The 24,103-nt window shown below is 40.9% G+C and overlaps 1 protein-coding gene across 7 annotated transcripts in view; it reads left to right on the top strand.

The window, feature by feature from the left end:
• Positions 1-9,878, top strand: part of LOC132821921 (beta-galactoside alpha-2,6-sialyltransferase 1-like) — a 131,971-nt gene extending 122,093 nt beyond the window's left edge. For all 7 annotated transcript variants that reach the window (XM_060834890.1, XM_060834887.1, XM_060834889.1 and 4 more), the window contains 2 exons: positions 873-1,047; positions 5,201-9,878. In XM_060834890.1, the coding sequence (XP_060690873.1) occupies positions 873-1,047; positions 5,201-5,445 (420 nt within the window). In that variant the 3' untranslated portion in view covers positions 5,446-9,878. The remainder of the gene's footprint in view (positions 1-872; positions 1,048-5,200) is intronic.
• The last annotated feature ends 14,225 nt before the right edge of the window (positions 9,879-24,103 follow it).

Below are 24,103 nucleotides of genomic sequence, written 5' to 3'. Positions count from 1 at the left end.
TAGGAATGTGGATTAAGCAGCTATAATCTGATTAAATGACAGAGCAGAATCTTGCTCCTAATTTGTATGTTTTAACTACCTCTTTATAAAAGGTACGCCTGAGTAAAACTATTATTTAGACTCTTTTGTAAATTTATATTCCAATATGGGTTATTTTCCTCATCACCTTCTTCTGGATATTAGGTATGGTTACAAGTAGAATTGGGTTTTATCTATGTTGTTTATCAGCATATTTCTGCATTATGGACCTGTGTATCATTCTTCAGGTTTTGAGTCTGCAGTACAGAGACGGAGTGGAATTATACGTCTCCTCTGTTCACTGAAGGTGGATTGTTACTGGCACCCGATTCACGCCTTTATTACTAATGTTAGCATTAAGATCTCTCACAGATGGATATTCATGCATGCACCATTTTTACTATGCAATGCAGGATTAGAAAGTACTGATTTATAATGAAAATACTGACAACTTGCAAATTATTCATCCATCGCATTGTTACAAAATGTTGGTGTTATTGGGCTGCTTAAAGTGTCAATCATATTTCTTTTTCAGTGAAGTTTTAAGTAGTGGCTTACTTAGTTTGGCTTTATAATGGGAACCCCTGATACTCCCATGTTTATCTGTCAGCCAGGGCTCCCTGATTGGACCAGATTAACAGCCCCAATAAGGGAACTCATATTTCATGAAGTCCACTTGATTGACCTCATTATCTGAGAACACTCATATCAGGCAGGATTTCAATGACTTTACTCAGAATGGCAACAAGCATTTTTAAATATTCTAGCAATTTTTTTTAAGGAAAGGTGAAATTATCAAATCCCAGCCTACATCATGGTTTTCAGCATTTCTGTATTTACTTTTCTCCTCCCAGTGGATTAAACATCCAGACTATAACTTCTTTGAGTATTACAAAAAATATCGTCAAAATAATCCAGACCAGCTCTTCTATATTATAAACCCCAAGATGGAATGGCAGCTTTGGGACATCGTGCAAGAGAACACAGCTGAAAATATTCAGCGCAACCCTCCCTCCTCTGGGATGATGGGTGAGTGAACAGTGTGCAGCATTGGTGCTTCACTAATGCAATTGTATTCATTAAGAGAGTTTCCCTTGTTCTGTGCTCTGCTATTGTATGAAATGACATAACTTTTATTTTCCACTGTAGATTACATATACAGAGGAAACTCGATTATCCGAAGGACACAGGCGGGGAGTATTCCATTCAGTTAATTAATTCCAGATAATCGAATGCCGAATAAAATAGTTTAGCCGAGCATCGGGATCTTGCTGGATAATCCAATATTTGGATAATTGAATGCCAGATAATCGAGGTTCTTCAGTATATATACTTTTAATATGTGTACAGGTAGCAATATACAATGACATGTGACTTAGATTGGTTGTCTTTACTTCAGTATTAATACTCTGTCAGGTCTCATTGTGAAAGGAGCTATAAATGTTGCAAACTGACAGTCTCAACAATAACAACAGCATTTTAATATGGCAATTCCCAATTAAATAACAACACATATGAGGTAACAGAACGGTGAAGAGTTGTGAGATTTTGATGGATTGGTCGTAAATAACCATGACTTCGACATGCACATGTGAGAAAGACATGCAAAGAGAGAAAAAAGGTGAGGTGAGGACCCTGTGATGGGCAGTCAGTGACATTGAGAGGATAGGGCATGTTGAGGACCTGTGATGAGCAGTCAGTATCACTGAGAGAATTGGGCATAATGAGGACCCTGTGATGGGCAGTCAGTATCACTGAGAGAATCGGGCATGATGATGACCCTGTGATGGGCAGTCAGTATCACTGAGAGGATTGGGCATGATGACTCTGTGATGTGCAGTCAGTATCACTGAGAGGATCGGGCATGATGAACACCCTGTGATTGGCAGTCAATATAACTGAGAGGATTGGACATGATGAGGACCCTGTGATGGGCAGTCAGTGTCACTGAGGGGATTAGGCATGATGAGAACCTTGTGATGGGCAGTCTGCATCTCTGAGAGATCGGGCATGATGAGGACTCTTTGATGAGCAGTCAGTATCACTGAGAGGACCGGGCATGATGAGCACCCTGTGATGGGCAGTCAGTATCACTGAGAGGATCGGACATGTTGTGGACCTTGTGATGGGCAGTGAGTGTCACTGAGAGGATTGGACATGATGAGGACCTTGTGATGGCAGTCAGTGTCACTGAGGGGATCGAGCATGATGCGGACGCTGTGATGGGCAGTCAGCGTCACTGAGAGAATTGGGCTATCCTGGTGGCTAATGTTTGTGGCTCATTGATCGTCATGTATTCTGGTAGCTAGAAAACTAGCCACCAGGATACATGAACATCACCTAGCCACAAAAAGGCAAGACCCAGTCTCACTAGTATCCTTACATACAGATGAGGAAGGATACCACTTCGACTGGGACATCAAATCCATCCTAGGACAAGCCGAACAGAGACATGCATGAGAAATCCTAGAACCCTGGCATTCCAACTGGAACTCTATCAACAAATATTTACCGCTCTCTGAGAAAAAGAACAAGAAATGAATCACCTCAGGAACTGACATCACCACAGGAAATGACATCACCAACCCAAGGAAACCTAAACACATAAATAGAAAGTGGGTCACCAACACCAGTGCTTCACTGGAGGCTCCTGATGATGTTACCTATTATGGTGACGAAACATCTGAAAACGAACCTTCCAGCTCAGCGAGCAAACCTACATCCCGAACCTCAACCTGAGCGACAAAACTTCTCAAAACTAGCTTAGTGAAATTATGTCACAAGGGAAGTGGTACTAAGTAAGTTGATGAAGCTGTAGGTTAACAAGTCTCCAGGTTCTGATGTATGCCAGTCTTGTAAATAATTTAAGGCAGAGGCATCAGAGATAGTGGCTCATTGTCCTCTTAACCAGCTGTCTCCTATATTGCACTGAGTGGGAGAGTAAGACATCAATCAGTCCACTTGCCTTTACGCCTGTTGAGAAACGTAACACCCCAACGTCACAGTGGACCTGTCTGCATCTATCTATACCACATAGACTGCAACAATTCAAGAAGGTAGCTTGCTACCATCTTCTCAAGGGCCAATAGAGATGGGGACTAAATGCTGGCTTAGTCAGCAACACCTAGATCTTGTGAAAGAACAGATATTCTAAAAAAGGCCACTTCAGGGCCTTTTTCCACCTCAGCTGTCCTATCACTTTGGGTAGGGGAAGATGGAATGCCAGTGGCCAGTCTGCTATTTTTTTCCTACTCAGTAAAAGGCACAAAGGAAGGGAGGGCCCATCCTTTAGAGATGGGGTGGGTTTGATCTATTGGAGATACATCATACCCACGCCCCCCCCCCACCCCCCCACCTTTGTGCCTCCCAACTTCCTCTAGAATTTGCTCACGCACTCTCTGTGGAACACTGTCCAGAAACACTGGATTACCTTTAAATCCAGTATCTATGATCTTCCAGGGACTCACCTGTAGTCCTACCAGTGGCCATTACCATGTTCAGTGACCTGCTCAGTCCGTAGTCATTCTGATTGGTCACTCTCGAGGCCAGGACTTTTTGTCCCTGAGGAGTGGAAGTCCCACTGTCAACTAGGTAAGGTCATCATTATTGTATATTATTGCTGTGGTTTATTGTTGGAAAGTTTCTTACCTTCCATCACTCATGCTGCAGTGGGGAGTCACATCTTCCAAGTTCAACCTTGAAGTCAAATTGATTCCGAAGGCTAAGTTTTGTATGAAAATGGTGGCTTGTTGGCCTTTTGATTTCAGTAACCTACCACACCTTTCGGGGTGATCAGAGTATTTATTTCTTCCAGTTAGCAAATGTGAATGAAAAGCTGACTGAATTTAAATTTCTTTTGCTGATTATTTTGCCAATGAAACACATTGCTCCAGGTGCCTTGTGAATGGTTTCCCCAGTGGTTCACAGAGGATCAAGTCTCTGAAATAAGTTGTTGCCAGCACAGAAGATTCATGTGGTTATGTGCACATTTTATTGTTGAGTATCAAGCAATCGTAGCAATCGATGCGTCAGCTGAGGGAAGGACTTGTTGCTTTTCAGTGGCAAGTACTGAAGCGTTTTGTAGATTATTTATTTTCATGCTTGAGTCACAGTGAATATTTAAATAATATAGCCTGCTGCATGTTTCAGTTTCCTGTGTATACTGTATTAGTGAACCATCTAGGTAATGCTGAGGTAAGAGTTGCTCTGTCATTTACAGCAGAATGCAGTGCAATCATCACTCACTACACAAAGGGGCATCAAACACGACAGCGAAGAGGTTTTTTTTGGCAATGTGATCAATTGTTGCATGTGTTCTGTTGCAAGTATGTTATTGGATGTTGTTTAATTGTGATTTTAGATGGCTCAAAAACAAAGAAAATTCTGTCTACAAGATCAAAGGGCTCCATCAGATTGCTGCCCAGTCAGTGAAGACATGTATCAGTGGCATATTATTGAAAATACTGATCCATTGGCCCCTTGTGGTGCAGAGATAGTGACTCTATCCCTGGACCGAGGGGCTGGGGTTCAAGACCCCATGTTTCCGAGCTGTGTAATAATATCTCTGAATGGCTCGATTAGAAAAATAGAATTTCACAGAATCCCTAGAGTGTGGTAGCAGCCCATGGAGTACACACTAACCCTCCAAACACATTCGCATCCAGACCCACCCCATCCCTGTGATCCTGCATTCCCAATGGCTAATCCTCCTAACCTGCCCATCTCTGGATACTCGGGGCAATTCAGCATGGCCAATCAACCTACCCTATACATCTTTAGACTGTGGGAGGAAACCCACACTGAAATGGGAATATTGTGCAAACTCTACATAGACAGCCACCCAGGAGTGGTTCCCTGATGCTGTGAGGCAGCAATGCTAACCACAGAGCTACCACATTGCCTTAAATTGGTTAAGTATAAAAAAAAGAGCAAGATTTCCCTTTGTGTGATACGGTAGTTAGGGGATTCTATTAGGACACTCATTAAGTAAGACATTCCCCCTGTAAGGAAGAGGTCAGATTTAAAACCTGCATTGACATAACATTAGAGAAGGTTGAACTTCTCCATAGTTACATGCTCTGTAATGTACCCTAATTTTCCTTGGAACGTAGCCTCATCTGTTGCTTTCTTCCTCTTACCCACTCACCATTAGATAATGTCTTTCTTTCCCCCTCACTCACAGGTATTCTGTTAATGATGACCATTTGCAATCAAACGGATGTTTATGAATTTATACCCTCAAGACGAAAAACAGATCTCTGTCATTACTATGAAAGGTTTCAGGACCAAGCCTGTACAATGGGTGCCTACCACCCCCTAATGTTTGAGAAGAACTTGGTGAAACGTATAAATCAAGGTTCAGATGAGGAGATCTACATGCAAGGCAAAGTTACGTTACCTGGATTCCGAACCTTCCAGTGTCCTTAGGCAGAAAAAAATACAAGCTGTCACTGCTTGATTTATCATCCTGTGAATCTCCATTACAGTTTACTTATTATTATCATTTTGATTTTTCTTTTTGTCTCTCACCTTTAATTTGCAGAAAATCTTTATCGAATCTAAGCACTTACCATCATTTTCCAGTCTTCAGTGTTTGGAACCATGGAATACATGGGAGAAAAGTGTAAATGTTGCACCATTGTTTGTAAAGAGTGTGACACGCTCAGCAACCTCAGTCCAGTTTGCCTTGGGAAAGCCTCTAGAAATAATAATTTTGGACAAAATAAAAAATGAGTTTGGAAATTGCCAGCTCATTAAGGAAAGCCAGTGTGAATTTGTTGAGACCAAGTTCTGAAGTTAACAGAATACCAATAACGCTGATACTGTAATGCATGTGGACTATCAAATGGCCTTTGTATTTGAGTAATTGTGGAATCACTTCTGCTGTTATACATTATGTTCTGTGTTGTAGCAAGCATTGACTGGTTAAGTATAGTCAGTACTCTCCCAAAAGGCAAGTCACTGAGCTGTATGGTCTTTGTACTGGCATTGCAACTGCCCTGTAGAGAGGAACCTCGATTATCCGAATATCGATTATCCAAATTTTGGATTATCCGAAGAAGATTTCAAGGTCCCCCAAAAATATTACATCAAAGAGGTAAGTGTATTCGATTTACCTGTACTGAAGAACATGTGAAAATGCTGGCAAAACAAAGAAACACAAGCAGCTCAAGCATCAGTGACTGGATATATTTTAGGTAAGGGTTAGTACACAGCCCTTTGCAACAGTAACTGTTTTATAGTATTCCTGTCACTTTACCGGGCTATTCATGGAAAAAACTGGCTGAGAATGTAAGCGCATGTGCAAAACGGTGCTTCTGTCTTTCTTTTGCGAGACTGAGTTCCCAGAAACGGACAAATGCACTTGTGATCGTAGCAGCTGTTCGGGACCTTGTTTACTGCTGTCTTCACCACTCCTTGCCAAATGCTAATGACTGCTGGATTTTAAAAAAGTTTCCTCATGTTATCATTGCTTATTTTGCTCATCATGTGAAATCTGTGTCCTGTTGTGCTTAATTTGTTGAAATTATAGATTTAAACAAATTCTCCGGTAAGCGCAGTGTTAAATCAGCATGCTATTTAAAGTAAAATTGATTATCTGAATAATCAGTTCTCGAAACGAAATAGTGCCTGCTCATCTCGTTCGGATAATCAAGGTTGCTCTGTAACTCAGTTACCACATTACAGGTGACCCCTGTTTCTGTGGAATCATTTTGCATGGTTTCAGTTACCCATAGTTTACTGCGGTCCAAACGTATTATTGGTAAGCTTCCAGAACCAGGGACCAAGAGGCCCCCGTGAAAGTAGGTTTCCCATTTAAATGAATGGGTTTATTCCTATCCATGGTTTTAGGCTTCTAGGTTAGATTAGATTAGATTACTTACAGTGTGGAAACAGGCCCTTCGGCCCAACAAGTCCACACCGACCCGCCGAAGCGCAACCAACCCAGACCCATTCCCCTACATTTACCCCTTCACCTAATACTATAGGCAATTTAGCATGACCAGTCTTTGAATGTATCCCCCACTGGTATGGGGCAGACTACTGTACTCAATGTGATTGGTGAAATCTTTTTTGGCCTAATGATAACTGTGATCTTGCAATTGTTCAGCTCTTGCAAGCTCAACTCAATCTTAAGTGTGTTAATAATATAATTCTTGGCACACTTTGGATTGTTCAGCACATGAGTCACATTGTAAGCTTAACTGATCACGTAGCTCCTAGCTAGCAAGCACACATATATTCCTACGCAATGACCCATCTTTAGCAGGAGAAAAGGAACCCATTCACCAATTGCCCCTTTTTAGATTTAAGGAAAAGAATGGATGACTGTAGTTCCCTGATGTATTTACCATAGCAACACCTCAGCCCATCAGAATTAATTTGCCAACCAACACATACCCTCTTCTCATGCAGGAGAAAGTGACGACTGCAAATGCTGGAGATCAGAGTCGAAAGTGTGGTGCTGGAAAAGCACAGCGGGTCAGGCAGCATCCAAGGAGCAGGAGAATTGATATTTCAGGCATCATTCTGATGAAGGGCTTATGCCTGAAAAGTCAATTCGCTTGCTCCTATGATGCTGCCTTACCTGTGCTTTTCCAGCAACACATCCTCTTCTCAAGCAGTTATGTTTACTCTGCCTTTAGAATTTGGCATTCTTACATTCGTCCAGACTAGTGTAAGACATGTAACTTTGACAGCTTGTCTCATTTTTCAGAAGTATAATTTTTCTTTTTCACAAATTATTCTGAAAGCACAGAAGAAAAAAATCTACAGAAATTGTGTATCCATACTGAACTTAAGTATTATATAAATATTTAAAAGCTTTCCCTTATTCCCTAGTTGTGGAATAAAGGTTGTATGGAAATGTGATTAACTGTCAGCTTGCAGTCTGACTCCAGTGCATATACCTGAACAGTCATATCTCTTGATGTTCAGTTAAAATTTCTTCTCCTCATTTTTAGTCCTATTTTTGTTTGATGTACCTCAAAACAGTTTCTCCAGAGGTGTACTTCCGGGTAGGAGGACAAAGATTTTCTCAGTTCACCATGTGTGATGAAATGCTAAATAGAAGTACAACGTACCAATGTAACAACATAGAAAACCAACCACCTTCCAAAGAGTTCACAAAACCTCGTGCTATCTAGAAGAATTAGTCCATGAAGCTACAAAAAGAAAGTGCCAGACCTGCTGAGTTTCTCTGGCATTATCTGTGGAGACATAGAAATAGAGTTAACATTGTGACTCAACTCTTCAGATGAGCAAGAGAAAACAGAGTTAATGTTAAGTTCACTATGACTTCTTCAGGAGAAGTTGAGAAGAGGAATCGTATTGGACTTGAAACACCAATTCTGTCGCTTCCTCCACAGATACTACTGAGTTTCTCCAGCACATTGTTTCCTTTTCAGATTTCCAGAATCCACAGTATATTTTAATTATAATTGTCCATAAACCTACATGAATTTGTGTATGTTGGTGCATATTGTCTGTGGGACTAAAACATTATTTCAAAAATTGTTTGAAATGATGTGGGATAGATTTTGGGACAGGTATTTCTGGATATACCATTGAATGGGTGTGAAAGTGATTCTATTGTTGTAATGAATTAAATGTATCCATGTTATAATGTATGAAAAACCTTGTACATATTTAATCTCAAACTTGAAATGTGAACTGTGAAGAATGTACAGCATACAAATGGGCCATTAAATCTGCAGATCCACTTTAAACGTATTCATAAATATCTAGTTGCACTTTAAAGAAACAAATTGAAAGTTTTGCGTGAAACAGCTGAGAAGTTTTTTTTTAATACTGTACATGAACCTCCTCCCATTCCCCTTCATCGAACCCAATAAACATAACCTCCTTGTCACTTCCCTTTCTTGTCTTTGCCCAACCTCCTCTTAAATGCATCTACAATATGTCTCAACTGCTCCTTGTGGTGAGTTTCTTAGCATAAGGACTTTTTGGATTCATTGGAGAGAAATTTGATGGATTCTAAAATAAAATCTACCATTATCCATTTAAGCTTTCACCTGAGCTAAAGAGAAGACTTTTGAAAGAAAAAATCAACTTCTATTCAATTTGCAATTACTGTTTTTGGCAAACATTCAATGAGGATTTGACCACTGAGCATTTTACTTACTGTCATTTGTCACATGTTTTACATTATTACCTCTATCTCCACAGCCAACAGCACTAAAGTCTTTTAAAAAAATCAAAGGTTATGAAAATTTGCTTTTGTGTAGTCTATAATCTGTGTTCTAAGAATTATATTGGAGATTCAAACAGCAAAAATTTGTAGTTGCAAATGAATACACAGCCTCAAAACAACTTTGTGTTAATTTAAATTTAATTTTCAATCCGCTATTTGTACATCTAGGAATAATCAGAGAAATGTAAACCATCAGACTGATTTGTCTGTTATGGTCTGTTGTGTTTTCAACCTGTAACTTAATCTCAGTGAAAGATATTCATTAATGTTATTTTAAGATCAGATCTGTATGACGAGCAACCTGAGTAGCATTTCTAAACAACTTACATCCTGTGGTGTTACCTGTCATTCAAGAAACATTGAAAATTATTGGACAGATATTGGGTTAGCAATTCATTTTGGTTGGGACTTTGAATCTCAAACTGTGATTTATTTTGCTAGTAGTGAAGATTATAGTAGTCAAAGAAAGTAAATCACTGGTTTATGGACTATTTTAAAAAACTGAATTCATCTTTAGTGGAGTAGCTTGACTTTATACAGCTGTTGTTGTAATGAGGAGCTAAACTGATTGTGAAATAATCAGCCAGATTTTTTCATCTGCAAACATTTTTTCAGATGCTATTAAATAAAAAGATTTCAGAAATAACTGGATGTGGTTTATTAATTAACATTATTTAATGAAATATTTAGTTGATACTGATTTTTTTGGGTCTACAATATTCATGAAACCTTCTAAACTACTACTTGACCACACAAATGCAGAGTTCTTACTATGTTCAACCATTAACCTGAAAAGAAGCACTTTACAAAGAAGGAATTGGGGTAGGGCTCTGCAGAAGACATGTTTTAATCAAGAACTCCTAATACGTTGGGAGTTAAATGAAATCTCAACTCAGGAGTTGTTTCAAAGTCAGAAACAAAGTTCATAATATCACTTGAGAGATGTTTAAACAGTCTTATGCACTCTCCTCCCCTTCCATTGACTCAACTATTTGTTCATAAATGTTTTTATTTTCACATGACGTAGTCTTATGTTATTTTCCAAAATTCCATGAGTTAGTTATCTTCTAAAGGCAGTTAAATCTATGATTTCTTAAAGAGGACCCACACGTGTAATATTTACTTGTCTATTCATTCCCCAAATTCTGTATAGTCTGTAGGGAGTTGTCAGTTTATTTTCTGGTTTCTTTCAAATCAACTTCTATTTCTTACCCTTGTCACAGAGCCATACAGCAAGGAAACAGACCCTTTGGTCTAACCAACCTACACTGACCACGTTCCCAAACTAAACTAGGCCCACCTGCCTGCTCCTGACCCATATCCCTCAAAACCTTTTCTTTGATCAAAGGCTCTTCTCCTCAATTCAAGTTAAACCAGTAAGACAGCAACTAGATTATTTATCGATGCATTTCTTTTTTCATGTTTCCGTGAGATTTTTGGATGTCCTAAGTCTCCTTCCAAGCTGATGAGTATATACAAAGACTTTGTGGGAGGGAGGTCATGAGTGCACACGTTAAAGAGCCATCAGGAAGACCTGAGACCTGTGTGAACCATTTGTTGATTAGGTTGTACTGCTGATTTGAACTCTAGGGTGCACATAGAGCTATCAATGGCTGATCATGGTGTTGATGAGTTGTAAGGTTTCCACACAGGTGAATGAAGAGTATCAGTTGAATGTCTGGGTGCAACACTATCATAGATGTAAGATAAGTCAGGATGGCATGGTGGCTCAGTGGCTAGCGCAGCTTCCTCACAGTGCCAGGAATCTGGGTTTGATTTAATTCTCGGGTCACTGTCTGTGATGTTTACACATTCTTCCTCATTTTCTCCAGGTGCTGCGGTTTCCTCCAACAGACTAAGGATGTGCAGGTTAGGTGGATTGGCCTTCCTAAATTGCCCTGTAGTTTCCAGGGATGTAAAAGCTAGGTGTGTAGGCTATGGGGAATGCGCAAGCTAGGTGGGTTATATCTATGGGGACTGCAAGGTTACGGAGGGGGCTATGGTGGAAAGGGAGATTTGGCTGCTGTTCAGAAGGTTGGTGTGAACTGGATGGGCTGAATGGCCTGCATTCACATTGAGGGATTCTATGAAATTAACGATGATGGTTCCTGTCTTCACAAAGATACTGCACACTGATGATCGATGGCCTTTGGAAGTCTATTTTAGAAAATTGAAATTTTACTAAATACAACCAAGATCGTCGTTTATTTCTTCCACCTGAACAATCTAAAGGTCAGAGAAGAACTGCATGTTCAATCCTGCGCCAACTATTCACTAATGACTAAATGCCAAAATATTTTGGCATCGTTCTTGACAGTACATTGATCTACCAGAAACACTTCCACAACAGCAGAATCTAGCTCCATTTGGAAGTAAATCTCATACCGAAACTGATGGGAAAACACTATCGATACACTCAGCACTTATTGCTGGTTAGCTAAACAGTGGTGTACTACTAGTCACTTTGTGTTACTGTGTTCTACATGAACATTGTAGATAGCCACCTCCAGAAAATTGTAGGACTATTTCTGGGACATTGTGGCCAAAGCAGTTCAGCTGGCATCCTGTTTTGACCATAGTGAACTTCCCTGATCTTCGTAGGAATACATGCTCCTTAAAGAGCACAGCCAGCAAATAGCTAATGAAACATTCCCATTGACACGGCCATGAACCTGTCTGAAATCCTGAAGTCACTACTGCAACGATACTTGACACTGTACAAACTGACAACAGCCTGGTCTCTCAGCAATGCACCTCTTGATTGGTTGCAACCATCAGCCGCAGCCTTGTAACTGATCCAAATTGTGAAGTTTCAAGCTTGATGTAACATTTTGATAAATCTTTGACAGCTTGAAAACTAGAAGGGGAAAATATGTCACTTAGTCCACAAGTGGAGCTTGAGAAACAGCATAGTTTGTGACTGGGGCCATCTAAATCAGGCCATTGCTCAAGGATGAATTTGTTCCTGGAGAGATCCATCCCGAATGGCATCTTAGTGGGTGGCACGGTGGCACAGTGGCTAGCACTGCTGCCTCACAGCGCCAGAGACCTGGGTTCAATTCCTGCCTCAGGCAACTGTGTGGAGTTTGCACATTCTCCCCGTGTCTGCATGGGTTTCCTCCGGGTGCTCCGGTTTCCTCCCACAGTCCAAAGATATGCAGGTTAGGTGAATTGGCCATGCTAAATTGCCCGTAGTGTTAGGTGCAGGGGTATATGTAGGGGAATGGGTCTGGGTGGGTGCACTTCGGCAGTTTGGTGTGGACTTGTTGGGCTGAAGGGCCTGTTTCTACACTGTAAGTAATCTAATCTAATCTTAGTAATCTAACCTTAAGCATTCAGGCTGCATCAGAAGCTATTACGCACATTGTTACTTTGGCATTGAACCATATGACTAATAATGAAAGTTTTGTGCTGTTACTTCAGCTACAGGCTTAGTGTTTGAAAAAAAGCAGTTTGGAAGTGCAGGCTTCATTGATAAGATCCACAGCAAAGCATTGTAATCCACTGTGCAGCATTGAACCTGGTGGTCCCCGATAGGTGTTTGCAGAGGCAGGTTGACTGAAGCAGCTGCAGAGTGCAACTAAAAATGGATGATAAGTGCAGTCTCGAGTATTGTAGGGAACACATTTTTAGCCAGGCAGGCTGGCTGTCACTAGTCAGACATTACCCTGAGAAATGAACCAGTGAATGGCTGGCTTCATTTGTTCTTGAAAGGGTGAGGTGACTTCAATGTTTGAGTAACAGTGGAAGGTTGAAGCTAGCTGTTTCATGCTGCCACTAGGGAGTTGCAACACAAATGATGTTCGCTACTAATGAGATAATGCCAAACAGATTTCCTGCCTACACACAAGTGATTAATGTGGTGTATGATTTTCAGTACTGCTATGATGCTAGGTACATAGGTCATATATCACAAAAATTGGTCGATCTTTTCAAACAGTATATCCCTTCATCTGTCTGTAACAAGTAAAATACTAACCATGCCCAACCAGACCATGTCCTTGCAAAACTCACCAAACACTGTTGAACATTAGATGTGATTCTGGAATGGAACAGCAGCTGTTGGGTATTTCTGAATGTGCAAGGACTTAATTGTGGTGAGTTTGCAGGAACGAGACGATAGATATATCAATTCACAATGTCCTGTTCCCTGACAGGACAGGAAGAACATGTACACACATTGCATCGGTTTGAACTCAACAATGACAGCCATTCATTGATCCATTTCTCAGGGTAATACCCTGACTAATTAGAGACAACCCAAATTTTAACAAGCTTGGTTCTTAATTGTCAATTAGTGTTAAAGTGTGTATTGTCCATGGCAATACCTTGACCAATCGAGTCCACTTACCCAGCAAACTCTCATACAGTATAAATGTTGGTTTGCTCTTTGGTTAGATTTTCTCTTGTTTGCAGATGGTCAATGTCTGGAACATAGAACAATACAGCGCAGAACAGGCCCTTCAGCCCTCAATGTTGCGCTGACCTGTGAACTATTCTCAACTTGTCCCCTTACATGATCCCATCATCATCCATGTGCTTATCCAAGGATTGTTAAAATCTCCCCAATGTGGCTGAGTTGACTATATTAGCAGGTCGGGCATTCCATGCCCTTACCACTCTGCGTAAAGAACCTGCCTCTGACATCTGCCTTAAATCTATCACCCTCAATTTGTAGTTATGTCCCTTCGTACAAGCTGATGTCATCATCCTAGTAAAAGGGTTTCACTGTCTGATTATCTAATTGTCTGATCATCTTGTATGGCTCTATCAAATCCCCTCTTAGCCTTCTTCTTTCCAATGAGAATGGACCCAAATCTCTTAGCTTTTCCTCATAAGACCTTCTTTCCAGACCAGGCAACATCCTGGTAAATCTCCTCTGCACTTTTTCAAATGCTTCCACATCCTTCCCAAAATATGGCGACACAATATTCCAAGTGTGGCCGCACCAGTATTTTGTATAGTTGCAGCATGATATTGTGGCTCTGGAACTCAATCCCTCTACCTATGAAACCTAACACACCGTACGCCTTCTTAACAGCACTATCAACCTGGGTGGCAATTTTCAGGGATATATGTACATGGACTCCAAGATCCCTCTGCACATCCACACTACCAAGAATCTTTCCATTGACCCAGTACTTTGCCTTCCTGTTATTCTTCCCAAAGTGCATCACCCCTCATTTAGCTGCATTGAACTCCACTTGCCACCTCTCAGCCCAATTCTGCAGTTTATCCAAGTCCCCCTGCAACCTGTAACATTCTTCCAAACTGTCCACTACTCCACTGACTTTAGTGTCATCTGCAAATTTACTAATCCATCCACCTATGCCTGCGTCTAAATCATTTATAAAAATGACAAACAGCAGTGGCCCCAAAACAGATCCTTGTGGCGCACCACTCGTAACCGGACTCCAAGCTGAATATTTTCCATCAACCACCACTCGCTGCCTTCTTTCAGAAAGCCAGTTTCTAATCCAAACTTCTCAACCACCCTCAATCCCATGCCTCTGCATTTTCTCCAACAGCCTACCATGTGGAACCTTATCAAAAGCTTTACTGAAGTCCACATGTGGCATGAATATTACTTCCGACTTCTCAGGACGAGCTTGGATATTGTCCAGGACTTCCTGCATTTAGACATGGGATGCTTCAGTATTGGAGGAGTTGTGAACTGTGCTGAATGTTGTGCAATCATCATTGAACATCCTCACTTCTGATATTATGATGGAGGGGAGGTTCTTGATAAAGCAGCTGAAGATGGTTAACCCTAGGACACTATCCTGAGAAACCTCTGCGGAGATATCCTGGAGCTGAGATGACTGACTTCAAACAACCTCATTTGTGCTAGCTGTTACTCTAACCAGTAGAAAGTTTTCCCCTGATTCCCTTTCACTCTGTTTTTGCTAGGGTTCCTTGATGTCACACTCAGCCAAATGCAGCCTTGATGTCAGGGGCAGATACTGTTACCTCACTCATGGGATTCTGCTGTACTGTCTATCTTTTAACCAAGGTTGTGAAGAGTTTAGGAGCTGAGTAACTTGGTTTCCCAGATCACTTCAGCCAGATTTGTCTTAATGACCTCATAATAGCCCTTATTTAAAACTAAAATATAGGTAATTAATCCTCTCCCTCAATCTGAAAGTCAAATTCAATCATATTACAGTTTCCACCATCTAGGAGCATTTTTAATATTAGGCCATTATCCTGTCATATTAGATATTATCAGTCCCTCTATAACGTATAAAGAAACTGTCCTGAAAACACGCTGAACGCGTCATAGATTGCCTTCCATTTATAGTTGCTTTTATATGCATAAGACTTACAAAGCAGAAACTGACTGTTCACTTCACGCAATCCACATTATTATTCATCTTCCATATGTTATTGTCCTAATCCATCTTTTTTCCATATCCTTTCTAGTTCCTATCTAACTTTTCCATAAGCATTCTTTTAATAACCAAAAATTCAGGAGAAACTTCAGTTCTGAAGAACAGTCCTACTGAACATGAAACATTAACTCTTTCTCTCTCCACAAATCCTGCCAGACCTACTGAGTTTCTTAAGCATTTTCTGTGTTTGTTTCTGATTTCCAGCATCTGCAGCATTTTGCTTTAGTTTGAATATTCTTTTAAGCTCTGCTTCAATCATTAATTCCCGGAAATTCCTTCCATTCATTGACTCCATTTACACTTCTCGCTGCCTCGGAAAGACAGCCAACATCAAAGACCCTTCCCACCACTATTAAAATCTCTTCCAAACTCTTCCATCTGGCAGAAGATACAAAAGCTTAAACATATTTACCAAACAATTGCGAGAACAGCTTCTTTCCCAGTGTTATTAGACTTCTGAATGGACTTGTCAAATTTCAAATCTACTTTTGATCTTGTTTTTTGTGGGCCATCTCTGCGGCCATAACTTTATATTCCTCACCCTGTTCAATCATCTTATGATCTTTGTATGGTATGATCTGCCTGTATTGCCCCAAGCAAAAGTTTTCACTGTGCCTAGGTACCTGTGACAATAAGAAATCAAATCAAAAATCAACAGCCTTGGAACGTCTCTACATGTAAAGGTTTCTGCTATTATATCTTTCCTACATTTTGCATTTTATTTTCAATGGCCTCTCATTCTATACACCACATTATCGCTGCTAAAAATCTGAATCATCTCTTGGCAATTTGTAAACAGCTCTATCAAACTACCCCCAATTCTTCCCTGTTCGAATAAAATATTGTAACCAAACTTCAAGGTTTTCTTTGTGATTGTATTACCTCACACTAAGTGAATCTTAGTGCATTTTCTCTATTGTCTTAAAATGGTCTCTGTGAGTTTGATATTTCACACAGGACTCCAACAGGAGTATTACTAAGGGCTTATATTAAGTCAGTGCTACATACGGACGTTTATTTATTTACAGATTTTGCTATAACACCCAGCAATATATGAGTTTCCTAGATGGCCTCAGCCAGTTACTTCTTTTAATAGAATATTATAAAGCACAGAAACACATCCTTTGGTCCAACTAGTCTATGCCGAACCTAATCCCAAAATTGAAGAATCTCTATCCCTAAATCTTTCTTCTTTTCTCAGCCTTTTCTGATTCATACACTAATTCAAATCAAACAGATACCTCACAGCTAGTGACACCAAGTTCCACTTGGCACTGTTTGAGTTTCCTATGAGACTAGCAATGCTTAACTGAGCCTTTAACTTTACTATTGTGTCCAAGACAACTGGTTCCTTTTTCAACGCCATTTTGATTTAATCCCTCCTTCTCTTCCTACCCCCCTCCTCCCTCCCTCCAAACTTCACATTGTAAGGATAGTATTGCCCTTTGCTCTGTTTGTTAATGTTTGATTGGTTACATCGGTGTTTTCCTGGTGGTGGAAAAAGAATTAACAATAAATTTTATACACAAAAGTGTCTTTTTACTGTAAAAAAAGGTGCAGCTGCAGGTGATTTAGGGAAAAATATAATCATTACTGCTGGGTCCTCTTGGGCACAGTGTAATGTTGGGAATAAAATAAAGGAAAAAAAGGAAGCTAGATGGTAACAATTCCTGATATGGCTCACTACTGGTTACTCCAGGCCTTCATTGTGCCCAGCAGTCACCAATGTCTCAGATGATATGCTCCATGGGCAGTAACTGCCCGCACATCCTGATCCACAGAGGTTGGCATTGGACATGCACAAGACACACCACATCAAAATGGCACACTTCACACTAACTTGGAATACGATAATCCACTCCATTGCTGTATTTTGAAGCACACTGACACCTTTCACTGCTCCTGCCAAGCCATTTTGTAAATGGGGACTGGTGTTTATCTCCTGTATCAAAGCAGGATGCATCTCGGGGCTTTTAGTTTGCTCACTTAGCACACATCCACTTTACACTTACTTGAATGTTCACAGCATCTCTGCCTTTTAGTCTGGGCAATATGCCTAGCTATCACTATTGTTAACAGCTAACCTGAAAATGCAACTTTTTAAAAAAAAAGTTTTGTGATTTACACATGAAAGAAGTGAAACTGTCATGGTATTCCAAATCATGAAAAGCTTAACAGACAATCAATTTCTCAATGTATAATTTCAGTTACATCACACTGCAAATTTATGCTATAAATTCTGTGTGTTAGGATTGAGCCCTCCACTACCACCTGATGAAGGAGTTACGCTCCGAAAGCTAGTGTGCTTCCAATTAAACCTGTTGGACTATAACCTGGTGTTGTGTGACTTTTAACTTTGTACACCCCAGTCCAACACCGGCATCTCCAAATCTTGGGGAAAAAAAAGTGTTGTGCTAAGGTCTTTTTTTAAATCAAGTTTTAACATGAAAGCAAAATGTTGGAAGTGACTAACTCAATACTGATGATCTATTCCCCAGCAGTGAATTGTCGGATTATGAAAAAAATCACATAATTGGCTCTTGTCTCTTTATCCTTTGTCAGCTGTTAAGTGATTCAGAAAACTTTAATGTCTCTTGAGCTGTCTTGTGGAGGAAGGAATAGCCTCAATTCTCTGTCTTTTGACCTTGCAGCAGAATTGAGAGCTTGGCCTGTGGGATGATAAAAGTAATCGATTGAAGGGTAAGAAGACGTCTATTAAAGTTCCTGTTTGAGACGGCTCAGGGAATCCCTAATGGACTCAAGCTGTTAGTCTCTCTTGGTTTGTCCTGGAGAGCGTACTCTATGGCAATCTAGAATATAAGACTCTTTCAGACAGTTAAGTTTAAATTGCTACATGGTATCAATGTTACATTATAACATAGATACTTACAAGCCAGGCTTGAGCTAAGGTTCTAAATCCATTAGCAGAGTAGCAGTACCAGCTCTTACCCCTAAGAACTCTCTCAGGCTACTCCCCTTAATGCTGCAAACAAGCTGTCTTTACACAGAAATTGGTATTAAAATTACAAAGACGCCACATGTCCTTAATCAGATAAGCAGCAATAAAATGGCAAAAGTTTGCAAAGGAAGAGAAACTCATTGACAGATCTGAGTACACTCGATTAATTAAGCTGCATGCACATCGAAGTGGGAATCCTGGATCAAGTCAGGTCAAATGGCCAATTGCTTTGGCTAATATGTCATAATGAGAGACTAGTCGATATGATGTGGAAAAGGTCATAAGGCAACTTCACTCAGCTAACATGTCCAGTACCATTGTCCTACAAAATGGATTTTTGTTTTAAAATTATCTTAGATTCCCAAAATGCAAATTAAATTCATAACATTCCCAGATCTCGAGATCCAGGGAACAACACACAAACATTCAATCCATGTTAAAAATCACACAATACTAGTTATAGTCCGACAGGTGTATTTGGAAGCATTGGCTTTCGGAATTTTCTCCTTCACCAGATGATTGTGGAGAATAAGATTGTAAGACACAGAATTTATAGCAAAAGTTTACACATTGAAAAATACTTGGACTGTTTGTTAAGTCTCTCATCCTTTAGAATGACCATATTGGTTTCAGTTCCATCATCTGTAAATTGCAAAACTTCCTTTTAAAAGTTACATTAAAAGTTGGTGTCATATCAGTCCAGCTAATGTATTGGAGGTGTGAGCTTCCCTGTGTGAGGCTGTCTGTGCCACAACGGTCAGACTGATTCTAATCTAAAAAAATGGATTTACAGAATCTTATATGGATTCATGCAGTTTTTGAGCAAAGTAAGATGTAATTCTGCAAGTGCACATTCACCCTACAAACTTATATGTGTATGTGTGCATGAAGGTGTGTGTGTGTGTTGGTGGGGGGTGGGATGGTTGTGTGTGTGTGTGTGTGTGTGTGTGTGTGTGTGTGTGTGTGTGTGTGTGTGTGTGTGTGTGTGTGTGTGTGTGTGTGTAAGTAAATGGGTGTAAGTCTGTGACAGGGTGTGTGTGGGAGTATATGTGTGAGTGTATGAGAGAGGTTCTGCATGAGTTTTTTGTCTGTAGGACAGTGTGTGTTGGAGTGTGTGTGTGTGAAGGAGAGAGTATCTGTGTGTGTGAAGGAGAGAGAGTGTGTGTGTATAGGAGTGTTTGTGTGGTGTCTGTCTGTCTGTCTGACTGTGTGTGTATCTGTGAGTGTCCATCTGTCTGCGTTTATGTATAGTGCAATGGGGTCACCTGTAGTGTGACATGAACCAAAGGTTCCTGGTTGACGCCATCACCATGGGTACTGAACTTGGCTATTAGCCTCTGCTCAGCAACTTTTCGTTGCTGTCTGTCCCAAAGTCTGCCTTGGAGGACGGTCACCCGAAGGTCCGAGGTTGTATGAGATAGACAACATTGGCTGAGTCGCATGAGTACCTGCCACGTACACGGTGGGAGGTGTCTCCACATATAATGCTGGTATCTGTGTCGACACTGAAATGTCTTGCAGTATTTACCGTGACAAGGTTGAATGATGTTGTCCTGAAAGCCGGGCAGTTTGCTGCGAACAGTGAAGTTTGATTGTTAAAGGCGGGCAGTGGAGATGTGGTAAAGGTCTTGGTGAGGTGCTCATCCCCATTGATAATGTGTTGCAGGCTGCGAAGAACATGGCGTAGTTTTTCGGCTCCTGGGAAGTACTGAACAACAAAAGGTACCCTGTCAGTTGCAGCATGTGTCTATCTCCGGAGGAGGTCATTGCGGTTCCTCGCTGTGGCATGTTGGAACTGGTGGTCGATGTGTTGAGCATCGTACCCTGTTTTTATGAGGGCATCCTTGAGTACTTGCAAGTGCCTGCCACATTCCTCCTCATCTGTTCAGGATCTGAAAAACTACGCCATGTTCTTCGCAGCCTGTAACACATTATCAATGAGGATGAGCACCTCGCCAAGATCTTCCCCACACCTCCACTCCTCGCCTTTAAACAACACCAAACATTAAACAGATGATTGTTCGTAGCAAACTGCCCAGCTTTCAGGACAATATCGTATAACCTTATCAGGGTAGACACTGCAAGATGTATCAGAATGTCGACACGGATACCACCATTACACGTGACAGGTACTCATGCGACTCAGCCAGCGTTGTCTATCTCAAATGCTGCAGGCAAGGATGCCCTGAGGCATGGTACATTGGCGAGACCAAGCAGAGGCTACAGCAACAGATGAATGCGCGCCAAACAACAATCAATAGACGCTCCCGGTCTGAGAACACTTCAGTGGTCCAGGACATTCGACCTCCGGCCTTCGGGTGATTGTCCCCCAAGACCGACTTCAGGAGGGCAACAATGAAAAGTGGCTGGGCAGAGTCTGATAGCCAAGTTGGGTATCCATGAGAATGGCCTCAACCGGGACCTTGAATTCATGTCACACTACAGGTGACCCCCATTGCACTACAAACATACGCACATAGACAGATGGACAGACATAGACAGACACATACGCAAACACACATATGCGCGCACACACACACTCCGATGCACACTCTCCAACAGACACACACACTCACGCAGACTCTCATGTGCTCACACATACACTCCTACACACACCCTCTCACAGACTTATACTCCTTTACACTTACACTCACACACACATACACACACTCATAACACCCCCTCACACACACACACCTCCATGCACACACACACATGTAAGTTTGTGGAGTGAATTTGTACTTGCAGAATTGCATTTTACTTTGCTCGAAAACTGCATGAATCCATTTAAGATTCTGTAAATCGTTTTTTAGATTAAAATCAGTCTGACCATTGTGGCACAGTCAGTCTCACACAGGAAAGCTCACACTTCCAATACATTATCTGGGCCAACATGACACCAATTGTTAAAGTTCACTTGAGAATGTAACTTTTAAAAGGAAGTTTTGCAATTTGCATGTGACGGAACTGAAACCACCATGGTCATTCTAAAGGATGAGAGATTTAACAAACAATTCAGGTCTTTTTCAACATATAATTTCAGTTACATCATACTATAAATTTTTGCTATAAATTCCGTGTCTTACAATTGTGTCCTCCACGAGCACCTGATGAAAGATCAGTGCTCTGAAAGCTAGTGCTTCCAATTAAACCTGTTGGACTATAACCTGGTGTTGTGTGATTTTTAATTTTGTACACCGCAGTCCAACACTGGCTCCTCCAAATCATTCCATCCATGGCAATCCAGAGTTAACCTTTCTACCAGCTTCTGTCCTGTCTGTCTGTCTCTCTCTTTCTCTCTTTCTCTCTCTCTGTGTCCCTTGAACCCTTTACAGTGAACAATTTACAGAAGAATATTTTCTCTCTCTCACTCACACGAATATCTTCCAACATTCGTGCTGTGTCAGTTTCAGCCTTCGCGTTTTCCCAGCCTATAAGGGTAATGAGACATCACATTCCAGAACATAGTGGCTCTGTGGTTAGCACTGCAACCTCACAGCACCAGGGTCCCAGGTTCGATTCCAGCCTTGGGTGATTGTCTGTGTGGAGTTTGCACATTCTCCCTGTGTCTGCGCAGGTTTCCTCTGGGTGCTCCGGTTTCATCCCACAGTCCAAAGATGTGCAGGTCAGGTGAATTGGCCATGCTAAATTGCCCATAGTTCTAGGTGCATTAGTCAGAGGGAAATGGGTCTGGATGGGTTGTTCTTTGGAGGGTCGGTGTGGACTTGTTGGGCCGAAGGGCCTGTTTCCACACCGTAGGGAGTCTAATCTAATCATGAAGAAGCTGAGCTTCATAAATTCAAATCTGTTCAGTGTGGTATACCTGAAAATGATTCAGGATTGTTATATTATGTACATATCCACTCAGCTTATTAAATTACAAGTTTTTTTCCTATTGAGTATGAGTTATGTTAAGAGGGTTCGATATAAACCAGAAATTTAGTTATTCGACATCCAGCTGTGAAATATGCGTGCCTCCAGCCCCCAGGGTGAGAAGGAGGTACTGCCGCAGATTCCACAAGTGAACAAATCACCTTGTTTGCACCAGTCCATAGACACTAAGAACAGATGTCCTTAATTCTTCTGAACACATGTACCCCCCTCCAACCGTGGTCAAGCACTTTCCCACATATCCTGTAGCAAATGTGTCACATGTAAGGCCACAAGCTTTCTCACCTCCTCATTATCACTCCACTGGATCAATTCTGATAATATGTTTGCATAAGGCAACACGTCTATGTGTATAATGAGGCTCAATATTTCCAACTGTGTGACCTCTGTGAGAGATTGAGCTAATGGATGTGCACTAGATTTAAAGTTAATAATTTTGTTTTTCAACATGAAGGCTGATAACTTTTATGCTTCATCAGCAATAATGTTGAAACTAAAAATACTTGTTACTTTTTAATATGTTGTAGCATAAAAGAATGCAACCATTTATTGAGTGTCATGTATGTCTATTCACCGTGAGTGAGAAAAGCAATAAAACAATGTTGGTGCAAAGTGACACAGTTAAACTTTGTGCCAACCTCTGCACCTTCTTTTCTGGAAATCCATGGGTATTACCAGTTTTCCCCCTTCTTATTCCTGTCCATTTGCCTTCCTTCTACCCCCCCGCCCCCCAAATTATTATCATTCTTGTTTTTTTTCTGGGGCTGATAGAGAAATTGGATTTGTAACCAAGTTCATAATCAGCAATGTCAGCTGCCTGTCTCACTGTCGAAACCATTTTGGTGCTCTGTGTATGCTCTTAGTAATGGAGGAAGTTAATTTTTAAATTCTTCTCATAGAATTAATTTCCTAAAGGTCTCATAACCAGCCTCTACCTCCGGTGTCTGCATCCGACATAGTTAATTTATTTAATCTCCCAAAATCTATACAAGTCTGCTCAGGCCATTTCCAAAAGTTCTAAAAATATTCCCTAAAAGCTTCTTGGATCAATTTGTAAGCATCAAGAAAACTTTCTTTTGCAGTATCTATTAAAGCCTCCGCAGAAAGCTTGCCATAAACTTTGTGAGCCCTGACAATCAGCCTGCTTTACATGTGCAGTGTCCAGTTTTTGTTTTGGTTTCCTTATCTGTTTAGCAATGATTTTGTTTTAATGAAAACTGTTCCTACATCCTTTCTTCAAGCTGCTGGAGGGCTTGCAAAAGGTGAAACATCTTCCCATTGGTTACTGGGTTGAATTAAAATCTTCCCTTATTTGAATTTTCATCGCAGTCTTTTTTTAAAGACTTTTCTATCTCCTGCCTCCTTCCTTTTGCAATTCTCTTCCCAGCTCTTTTCTTATCCCTTTTCCTCTCTGTCTGAAAAAACTTCTTTCCCTTTTCTCCAAGGCTTTCTCTAGCTTTCTATCGGAAAGTTAAGCTTGAACTGCTTCCTTTCCGAGTGAATTTTTTTTTAGATTAGATTACTTGCAGTGTGGAAACAGGCCCTTCGGCCCAACATGTCCACACCAACCCTCCGAAGAGCAACCCGCCCAGACCCATTCCACTACCGTATTGCTCTATATTTACCCCA

The sequence above is a fragment of the Hemiscyllium ocellatum genome, chromosome 13, assembly GCF_020745735.1.
Source record: "Hemiscyllium ocellatum isolate sHemOce1 chromosome 13, sHemOce1.pat.X.cur, whole genome shotgun sequence".
Classification (NCBI taxonomy): domain Eukaryota; kingdom Metazoa; phylum Chordata; class Chondrichthyes; order Orectolobiformes; family Hemiscylliidae; genus Hemiscyllium; species Hemiscyllium ocellatum.
Note: the sequence above shows the minus strand (reverse complement) of the source record. Positions and strands in the feature narration are given on the sequence as shown.